Source organism: Microtus ochrogaster, linkage group LG4, assembly GCF_000317375.1.
Source record: "Microtus ochrogaster isolate Prairie Vole_2 linkage group LG4, MicOch1.0, whole genome shotgun sequence".
Classification (NCBI taxonomy): Eukaryota; Metazoa; Chordata; class Mammalia; order Rodentia; family Cricetidae; genus Microtus; species Microtus ochrogaster.
The window spans coordinates 2,650,369-2,661,640 of NC_022030.1; the positions used below are offsets into that span (position 1 = coordinate 2,650,369).

At 39.6% G+C, this 11,272-nt stretch overlaps 1 protein-coding gene across 1 annotated transcript in view; it reads left to right on the forward strand.

Annotated features, from left to right (window-relative positions):
• Nucleotides 1–6,233: 6,233 nt before the first annotated feature.
• The window catches only part of Enpp3 (ectonucleotide pyrophosphatase/phosphodiesterase 3), a 74,982-nt gene continuing 69,943 nt past the window's right edge, over nt 6,234–11,272 (forward strand). Inside the window, exons 1-2 of the mRNA XM_005360913.2 lie at nt 6,234–6,388; nt 10,608–10,683. Of these exons, the coding sequence (XP_005360970.1) occupies nt 6,311–6,388; nt 10,608–10,683 (154 nt within the window). The 5' untranslated portion in view covers nt 6,234–6,310. The remainder of the gene's footprint in view (nt 6,389–10,607; nt 10,684–11,272) is intronic.

Sequence of the window (11,272 nt, forward strand, 5' to 3'; positions counted from 1 at the left end):
GGCTCAATGGAATCTTCTTAATCTGAAAATATTTCTTTTGTTTTAGCAGTGAATGATCCTACTTCTATATATTAGGTTTGACTAGAGAAGGAAATGATGGAAAACAATTAGAAAAACCTACCAAGCCATCACAAGAAACTGGCTTTGTGATACAGATGCTTTACTTGAGAGAGTGGCTTTAATAACTTGACAAGAAGGAACTTGACGTGCTTCTTGGAGCTATTCTTAATGTTTCTGAGTATTTGTATAGCAAAGCACATTCTTTTCATATTTATCTTCCGCCATATCATATAGTTAGACAAGTTAGCCTAAAGCAGTGTTTTCCATGGGGTTTACTCCACCTTTAAGGGTTTTAAATAACCTTTATACAAGAAAGGAGTTCTCATGGTTTGTTTGACAAGGCTGTGATTACAGGACTAGCATTCCACAATACCTCACTTTGAGAAACACTGGCTTAGCATATTCAAAACTTGAAGAGTTTGTCATGACTTTTGACCCCGCTGTTACTAATTTAGCTTTTCCATCAGTCTGAACCTTCATCTCAACACAGAGTAAACGTATTCTAATGATTCAGTCTATGTATATTACTATCCTTGCTTTTGTATTTTAAATCTTGTAATCACAAAGTTAGGAAAATTCTTGACTCCTCTCCTCTGTTAAACACCATAGATTTATCCATTTAGGCTCCTTGGCTCATGGGCCAAATAGCCTCTAGGCATTTCCATTGATGACCACGGTTGTGGGAAATATAGCCCTTTAAACATTTCTGTCTCCTTTCTTTTTTGTTCCACTGCACAGCATGGGTCAGACACAGCTGACTACAGTGCTTGTGCATGGATGGCCACAATCTCAGCGGTAACCTGGGTCATTTCTGGGCTACATGCCCTGAGCTCTCTTTGCTCTTCCCACCTGTTCAGCAATGCAGAGACTACAGGTAGGGAACCACAGCACTGCTGCTTGCAGGGGCAAAAGTGAGTCCTCATTTTGGCATCTCCAGACCTGGAGCAGCCTGAAGGCAGCAACGGATATGCTGCTAGTGTGGGGTTGGGAATAAAATATTTACAAACTCTAAAAATCTTTTTCTTTGTTGTTGCAAGGGAGAGGGCCGCTTGTTTGTCCCAGCTTCCCGACTAGCTTACACCGAAATAGCCACACAGAAGCTGTATTAATTAAATTACTGCTTGGCCCATTAGCTCTAGCCTTGTATTGGCTAGACTAATGACTCTCACATCTTGGTTTAACCCATTTCTATTAATCTGTGTATCACCACGTGGCAGTGGCCTGCTGGGAAAGATTCAGCATATCTGACTCTGGCGGCTCCATGGTGGCTCTCTGACTCTGCTTTCTTCCTCCCAGCATTCAGTTCTGTCTTTCCTGCCTACCTATGTTCTGCCTTATCAAAAGGCCAAGGCAGTTTCTTTATTCATTAACCAATGAAAGCAACACATAAACAGAAAAAACTCCTACACCATTTCCCCTTTTCTGTTTAAACAAAAAGGAAGGCTTTATTTTTAACATAGTAAAATTAAATATAACAAAACAATTATCAATCAAGAAGTCAGCTAAAATATTTATATCTACTTTATCTTTTATCATAACTAGGGAAAACTCTAACTATAACTATAAATTCTTCAACTCAATCAAAGACTCCAGAAAGATATAATATTACCTAAGTAAACAGGAAGTGCATTGTAAGCAACTTCCAAAACTCTAGAATTGAGAGAAACATCTCGCTGCCTGGACAGTCACACAAAGTTTTTCTGTACTGTTGGGGCATCCATATTCAGCATACAGGCTCATAGTACTCAACAGACTTTTTCACGAAGCAGGAAATTTCAAAGACAGTTTAGTTATTTTCTTCTGTGTCCTGCAGAATGTCTCACAGACTCTTTCATGAAGCAGGAACCCCCAAAGGATCATCTTCTCCTTTAGGCAAGTTCAGCAGTCATCTCTCTGTGGGTACTGAATGTCCAGTGAAGCAGTCCAGGCAAGAGCAGTTTCTTCCCCAAATGGCTCAGGAGCCTCTTCGATGCCCATCTTCCTCTTGAAGTAATTGGTGCTACCAGGAGCAGATGTGTCTCACCATCATGAAAAGTCCTAAGTTATTAAAACATTTTAAATGCCATATTATGAAGGTCTCTGAAAGATTTGAAGAATACCTATCTAACTGAAATATATCTCTATACATCTAGAAAATCTAATTAACATGACTATAAGCTTGTCTATTACAGATGATCATCCATTAACAACCTATACTTCTTAATTATACATTTTTAAATGAACTGCACAAGCACATCTCAGTCAAGAGCAGAAATATACATACAAGATTGACCTTAAATTTGTATCAATAAACCAAGATCCATACCAATGCAAATTATTCATATCTGTATCATATCCCCATTTAAATGTAAATAAACATTTATAGACAATATTTGGGAATATGGTCACAGTTCTGTCCATACTGCTTCCTACTGACTGGGAGCTCTGTTACTCAGGTTTTTCATGGTGTATCCTGTGTGCTAGGTTCATCTCAGTCAGCAGTTGGGCAAAGTAATTTTTTGAGGTTGTTCATAGGAACTTTTCTGGAGGTCGTGGTCTATCATACCATATTGGTCTAGAAGCAATCCACAGGTTCTCATCTTCTGTCAAAACAAAAGAAGAACCTCTTTTCCCAAGCAACATGTCATTAGACCCAAATTCTGAATCAAGATACCTTTATAATATACATGCTGGTTTAGCTTAGCAGCCCATACAATAAAATGTCTCTCTGTACTTAGCTCTTTCATAGTCAAAAAATTGAAAGAAAACACAATTTTGGCTTTACAGCAGCAATAATGGTGGACATTGCTGTGGCTGCCATAGCGGCTATGGCTGCTGGAGATGCCATTAGTCAGTCAGTTGATTCTGCTAGTACAATGGATACCTTATAAGGGCAGGCTGCAAATGCCTTGGCCACTCAAAATAAATACTGCAGTTGAATTTGCAATTGGTTTTAGTTCAAGACCACTGTAAGGTTACAACTTAGCAGTTACTGTGAAAATGCTTAATGCTGCTATTCATGGACCCTGGAGTGCACAATTTACAAATTGACTCATAAGATTATTCTAGTTAGCAACACCAGGGTCCTTCTACCAGTGCTGAGACCTTGCTTTTAGGTTAGGGCTCCAACTTGCATGCAGACTCATTAAGGATTGAGCAGGCTCAGCCTCTTTGGAGTGCTTATATGTGCTGGAGTGTCATCTTCATGTTTTCATGGTGCCAGAGCCAGAGGCAAGTTCAGGACAATGTCGCCACATGGTGAGTCCTCTTAGCTATTGCTCAGAGGATCTTTCAACATAAATCTGGCTGACACATGGTGATGGGTAACTAGTGAGCCAATGGCAGAAAAGGTTTTTGGGGGGCTGCCTTAACCTAAGACAGGAAATGTGTTTTGACCTGGATGCTTTCCCATGACGGGTAAGGGATGTTGCCTGATATCCAATGCCACTTAAGACAAGCCTAGCCACGTAATTTATAAAAAAAAGGGGGAACCTATAGAGACCACAGGTCTACCCCTCCTCCTGGGACTTGTATTGAGGCAAGCTTGCAGTTTCTGAGTAAACATCTCCAGCAAAACATTCTGTTTGTTCAAGTGCTCTCTCCTTATCTTTGGCAAAAGGAACTCATAGCACTTTCCTAACACAGCTGTAGTGCCTTAGAACTTGTCAAGGGCAATGCTAGCCCTTCAGCTCCCTCCTGTTCCCATTTTGACCTGTGACCTTTTCCTTCCCTTCCCAGGAGACAGCATTAAGAGCTGGATACAAACTTGTTCTGTTTTTACCCTTGGAATGACAAATTCAGTTTCTTTATTATTTTCAATTCAAAATCATTATTTTTTAGGGCTAAACCTGGCAGAATATAAAGTTTTAGGCTTATGAAAGCTGCTAACTTATTATAGACTGTTAGGAAATACAAAGTAGTCAGTCATCCTTAAAGTACTGATATAATTAATTACTGGGATAAGCCTTATTTAGGTCCCTGTATTTGTTTTCTAAGTCAAACATAAAACAAGTAATGAGAAACAAAGTTTGTCTAATTAGCTATACCTAGGCAGCCCTCATACTTCAGAGATCTGCAGAATATGGCATTCAAAATAATGATTAAAAAGTTTATTGTATTAGATAGAGACTCCAAGATCCTAACAGTGACCTAAGGTCTCCAAATAAGATCATGGGACACCATGATGTCTTCACCTGGATTATGATGACACCACCACTGGCTGAGATGCCCCAGTGCAACACCTGTTGCCAGTACCTGGTTCAAATTGTGGGCAAACAGCAGGACATTGGGTAATTGATTGCACCACTTTGGTCTAGACAAAATAGGGTCAGTCTTTTTCATGTCCCTCTTCCACAGGGGGGGAAAATTGCCTTATGGGCCTGGCTAAAACTGTAAGACTGCTGTTCTAGATACTTCTGCCTCCAATGCTATAAAAACCTGGGTATGGATAACTGTATATGGACTCTGGTCCCTGTCAGCTTTTAATAGACTTGTAAACTACTTGGTATGTATGGAGATATAATTTAGTCATCCTTTTGGGATCTCTGATAGTACTGATGGCTAGGCTAGCTATAACTTTGTTAGCTTAGCTTAGCAGCAGCAGGCAACAAAACTATAGTCAACTTGTTAGCTTATGTATATATAGAAGTCAAGCTTTACTTTTTCTAAGGCTACTAGGTCTCTTGATTAAAAAGGATGTTTTAAAAAATATAAAGGTCTGAGGATATAAAAGTTCATAAGCTTAGAGGGTCTAAAAAGTGACTTAAGACTAAATACAGGTTAAGATATGGAAAATGTTTCTGATTTCTTTCCCTTCCATAATATAGTTCTGATAAGCTGATAGAGTAATGGCTACTTACTGTTTGGGTCACAAGCTCAAGATTTAAGATTTATTCTGGTTGCCATTTAAATATGAACTTAAAGGTGTTTCTCATGAGGCCAAAGGCATCTCTGTCCAATTCATACCTGGCTCTCTGGAAAACAGAAACATACATTATAAAATGTAAGACACAGAATGAACAGACTTCATCGTGGTTTCAGGTTTCCATTATAGCTAAACATGTTTCTATTTTATTTTAGTAAATTTATTTACTTAATTATATATAGGGAGGGTTGTTACGTGTTCATGAGTGCAGGTACCCTTGGAGGTCAAAGGCTAAGAACCCTCCAGAAGCTGGAGTTACAGGCAGTTGTAAGCCTTCTGATGCAGGGATTTCATGCTGGAAATTCAGGATGGGTCCTCTGCAAGAGCAATATACACTCTTAATTGCTGAATCCTGGCTTTAATCCCTATATTTTTTTAGTATTTACTTTATTTGTCTGTATGTGTGTGATAGTGTTCTTGGAGCACTGTTGTTTACATCTGTGCGCATGTGTGTGTGCTAATACTCTTGGGGCCAGAGGAGGGCATCAGATCCTCTGGAGCTGGAATTGCCTGTGTTTGGGAGCAGCCTGATATGACTGCTGGGTACTAAAATTCTTTCTCTGCAGGAGCAGAATGTGCTCATAACTGCACACCATCTCTCCAGCTCCCAAACGCTTTATTAAATGTACTAATTTTTCACCGTAACCTGAAGTCTATATAAATATACCAACTTCCAGTCACACGGCTTCTTGTTTAAAGTTACTTTCAAGGAAAACAAATGATCACTTTCTCATGTCTCTAACATCAGCACTTGAGAGATGGAGAAAGAAGGGCTTGGAAAAACGTAAGGACACCAGGCTACTGTGCAAGATCCTGCTTCAAAAGAAAAGCTATATCAAAATGCAGAAAAGCAATGGAGCTGGGGGTGAAGCTCACTTGGTAGAGTGTTTGGTAGCTGGTATGAAATCCTGGCTTCAATTCCCAGCACTTGGCAAATTGAGCGTGGTGGCCCTTGCTGTATAATCCTAGTACTCGGGAGGTAGTGGGGACTTGAGCTCCTGTCACAAGCAAACAAACAAAACCAAAACAAATATTAGATTTTAAAAACATTGATTAATGTATTATTCATGCTATCTACATAACCTGTCTACTGTAGGCTATAATATCTCAGGCTAAAGAGCAGTTGTCCACAATGCCCGAGAAATGGACTTTACTCTGTGGGCAACCCTCTTCCACCACGGCTTTCCCCTCTCGGATTACCCAATCACTCCAGAGCTCTGCTCTTCTCTGGTGTTTAAAAGGCAGTCACAGCTGTGGGCCTCAGGACAGTTTGTTTTTTCCCTGACTGGAGAGAGGAAAGAGCATTATTGTCTTCTTGCTAAACAGGTTTGCAGGGCCACAGGAACAATGGACTCCAGGCTAACCTTAGCCACAGAGGAGCCCGTTAAGAAAGACCATCTCAGGAAATACAAAATCCTTTGTGTGGTGAGTACAGTTGTTGATTTTGGTCTTACAAGCTTGGTGGCAGATGCGAGGTGCATGCCTCTCCGCTTGTGTTTGCTTGTGTTGCTATTTAGGTTAAAATATTAAGTAATCGTGTCCAGCTTTGTCCTTCCTGACTGCAAAGCAAGTTAGCATTATTAATTACATTCCGTCAGAACTTTGAATTATAATCGGTGAGTATTCTGCTAAAAGACAGAAAACTAGAACACTTTGCACTGTTTTTTTCCCCCCACATGTTTATAGTTAGAGTTCAAGCCATTTTTGAACGGTATGAATATTGCAAGAGCAAACATTTAGTGAATGAAATGATTACCAGATATGTTTTGGGGAACTTGATTTTTATCAGTATCTTATTTCTACTTAACTTCTATGTAGAGATAGGTTTTTGTTGTTGTTATTTTCTTGCTCACTTTCATCTTTTTATACTGTCTATCTACTATCTACCCTGTCCCAAAATACAGTGTTAGAAAACTCTTTGGTTTTATTAGTCTGTTTTTGCCTTTCATCATCGAACTTTGGGAGAAGTGGGGGACTCTGTCCAGCACCCTAATTTCTCATGGCTCATTCCAGTGTCTGCTCTATCTCCCCTGACCCCAATTCTGCACCATCTCCACTTCTAATTTGAATGGCCCTGGCCCTAACAACAATGCATGGATGCATGGATATTGTTGAAGGTTGAAGCTTCTCTTGCCTTGCCTCCTTGACAATATTGAAATGCTCATCTTTTAAGACTTGCTTTTTTTTTGTTTTTGTTTTTGCTGATCTACCTTTATCTTTACTGAATGTTTTCCCTCATCATATCCATTTTTTTTTCTTTTTTCTTCTGGCAATCTCTGTGTTCTCTTGTGATATTAAGTCACACTTGCCCTCCACCCAAGACTAAGCCACAATCTCTGACTTCTTGCCAGGTCTTGCTCCCTTACCTTGCTCCTATCCAACACCACCTCTGTCTTAACTGTGGCTTTCCTCTGACTCCTCTAGGCTAGCACAAGCCACCACTCCTTTCTCTAGTGTAAGTGAGAGAAGGCAGGGGCAATGAGCACAGTGATAATGATAATCTAAACCCTCAATCAATTCTCAGTATTAATCTTTCCAGGAATTACCAAGTGCTCTTTGCAACTTTTATGCTATTAGCTTTATCTCATCTTGTCAACTCAAGGAATCAAAATCCCTTGGGAGCAAAACTTGTGTGCTGTGTGTATTTCTTTTTTCTTGCCGAGGCACCCGTGGGCAGGCACACAAGCCTGGGTTTCACCTCACAGAAGATCTCCACTTCTCTTTCTTTGTGAGATGAGTTGTTTCTCTGAGACCTGAGGCTTCCTGATTAGGAGAGTCTGGGCTGGCCTTGGAGCCACAGGGATGTTCCTGTGTCTTCTCCCCAACAGAACATGCCACCAGACCAAGCTCTTTTGTGATTTGGGTTCTGGATACTGAATTCAGATCCTTGTGTATTTATTTATAAGGTACACTCTATACTGACTAAGTTATCTCTCTAACCTGGAGATTACTTTTTAAATCTTTCTGGCATATTTTTTCCCTATATATTAGGAAGTTCATTATATCAAAATTATACCTTAAAAGAGATTCTAATGGTTCTCTTTCTCTTAATGTTTCAGTGAGTATGGTAGTATATGCCTATAATCATAACACTTAGATGGTAGAGGCAGAAGAATCAGGTGTTCAAGGTCTTCCTCAGTTATATACAAAGTTTGAGGCTGGCTGGTCTGATCTCCATGAGACCCCATTTCAAAAACAAAACAACAAAAGTAAACTAAAAAAAAAAATAACACATTTCAAGATTTCTACACATTCCTCTTATATTTTATTCAGCCAAGCTGAAGCCAAATGTTGAGTTCTCAGTAAGCTTTGGAGTCCAGAATCTTTTTCCTACTTTGTGCTCAGCATAAGGCAGCTTAAGATGCACGTGTTCTCCAGTGTCCAGAGGATCAAATAAATTACACATTAAAAGTGAGCATGAATCTTTGGCTGCCAAGGAACTTACAGAATAAGAAAGAAAAGGAAAGGAAACCGTAAATACATGGAGTAAATACTAAATCATGAAAAATGTAAATTTTAGCATTGCAAAATTTTAAAGCATAGGAAGGATAGCCAGACCCTTTTTTGGTTTGCTTTGCTTTGTGGTGTTTTTTTTTTTTCTTTCTTTCTTTCTTTCTTTCTTTCTTTCTTTCTTTCTTTCTTTCTTTCTTTTTTTTAGCAAGTTTGAGTGGAGAAGACACAAGAGAAAAGATGTAGGACAAAGTATATTAATCTGTAAATCTGCAGCGTGTTAGGTTTACCATGAATAGTTGATCAACATTGGCCTTGGGCTTTCTAATAATTCTCGTAGGGGACAACTGTGGTTCCTAGGTACTGTGACTAGGGGTTAACTTCTTACTAATGTTTCTTTTTTTCCCCCTTTTTTTGGGTGTGTGTATGTTTCCAGATAGGGTTTCCAGGTGTAGCCCTGGCTGTCCTGGAACTCACTTTGTAGACTAGCCTGGTTGTGAAACCAGAGATCTGCCCCTATATCCTGAGTGCTGGGATCGACGGTGTGCTCCATCGCCACCCACTAATATTGTTCTTAAGTAGTATTTACACTCACTGCCTCTCATTGAGCAGATGCACATTCAAATCTGGTACTCCGGTACAATTGGAGACCTCTGGGAAAATTGTTTTAATATTATATTAATGTGTCTTTTTGGCCTCTGTATTTACTTTTGTGGTAAGAGTTAATGTGTTAATTTTTTAGTCGATTTTCAAAACATAAACTCCTCGAAGTCAATAGTTTGTGTTGTTCTTCATTATGTAAACAGTTTTGATACTACATTTTATTATTGTTATTTTTCAAGACAGGGTTTCTTTGTTGCTTTGGAACCTGTCCTGGAACTAGGTCTTCTAGACCAGGCTGGCCTTGAACTCAAAAAGATCCGCCTGCCTCTGCCTCTGCTGGGATTAAAGGCATGCCCACCACGGCCCAGCTACTATATTTGTTCTTTTGCGAGGTCTACTGTTTCCTTTTAAATTAGAATCAAACTATTTTATTTTCAAAAGTCATTTGAACTTATGTTTATTACCACTGTTTTAATTTTTTTTTAAATTACAGTTATTGAGGGGGCATACACATATGATAGCACATAGGCAGAAGTGGGGTTTTCCCTTTCTGCTCTGTGGGATCCAGGGATCAAACTCAGGCCATCACGTTTACACACTGAGGCATCTCAGTTACCGTTGTTTGTGGCCACGTCCAGCATGTCCAGTCCTCAGCCGTTACTCTTATCACCTGAAGTCCTGGTTTAGGTAACAGAATCTAATCACATCACCATTTAATCTGATGGAAGCAGGGAGTCCCCTCTCCTGCAGTGCTTTGTCGGCGGTAGTTATCACAATGACCTAGACGGTTTTTGGTCCAGAGGCTTCCAAATCATACAAAGCAGGCCCTTCCAGTGAATCACTTGCATGCTATTTGTTAACAGACGTTAATTATTTCCCTTGTCCTCTGATGGACAGCACAAAAACAAAAGACATGGCTAATGAGCAATGAGGCACTTAGGATTTCAAAGTTCTACTGGATGCCAGAATCATTTCCTACCACTGTTCTCCAAGGAAAAGCCTATTAAAAAAAAAAAAAGAAAAAAACAACCCTGGGAAAGAGGACAGTAAATACCTCCCGTGGTTTTAATTAATGCTTTTATTCAATATGGAGTTAAGCATACATTTGAATTATTAAAGTGTTTGAACTTTGGACATGTATAGTAAATGGTGTACAAACATTTTCTCATGGAATTAGGATGGATCTTCGTCACTAGAGTCCTGGTCTAGCATGCACGGAGTCCTGGGATTGATCTCCAGCACTGCGTTAGGCAGGCATAGAGGCACAAACCTGAAGTCCCACAAGTAGGGTGGCAGGGTGATCAGTTTAAGGTCATCCTTGGCTACACAATGAGCCTAGGTTACGGAAGAACTCCTTTCAAAAGCAGATACAAACAAAAATAAGTAATTTTTTCCAGATCTCTCTTGATCAGATATTGAATAAAATAACATGCTTTGGTCATTGTTGCATCTGGTATCTTTTGTAATCAGATAGCAAATTTTGTAAGCTGCTTGTACTTAGTATTGACCGATGAAGGAAGGATACTTCTCTGTCATTTTGTCTATATTAAAAAAAAAACATAGAGATGACTTCTCCTTCTTTTTGTAATAGGTTCTTCTTGCTTTGTTGGTGATTGTGTCGCTTGGATTAGGCCTGGGACTTGGGCTCAGGAAACCTGAACAGCAAGGTATAACCCCTGGCATTTTTTTTTGCCAAAAAAAAAAAATCAAAAATCAAAATCAAACAAACAAAATAAACAGTCTCTTTATTCTTCTGGCTTTAATTCATTCAAACTTGTTTTCCCCCAGGTCTGTTTGCCCCACCTCCACCCCACCCTATTTGCCTCATAATCAACTTTACTCTTGGTTCTTTCTGGACTGTACTCTTTCACCCTCACGTGCAAAATGCAAAGCAAAGTAAAAAGAACTCTGGTAACTAGTTGTCAGCATTCTGCCTCAGTTCCCACTGTAACTGGAAATACCCGGCGACTCTGTCCAGCCTCTGGACCTCTGCTGTGGCATCCTCTTAACGCCAATAAGTCCAGTCCCTTGACCTCTGCTTTTTCCAGCCTTTAGACTTTCACTGTATCAGCCTCTTGAGCTCCCAAAGTCTTCACTGCTCTGCCTACCTCCTCTGTGCCTTGAGAGCGTGTTAATATTGCCCATCTTTCACCTCCCGCTATGTGTTTAATCCATACCAAATTCTTAAAATGTAGAACATCATAAAAGCTTCATTTTTTCCTTATAAGAAGCAAAAAAAAAAATAGGAGATACATG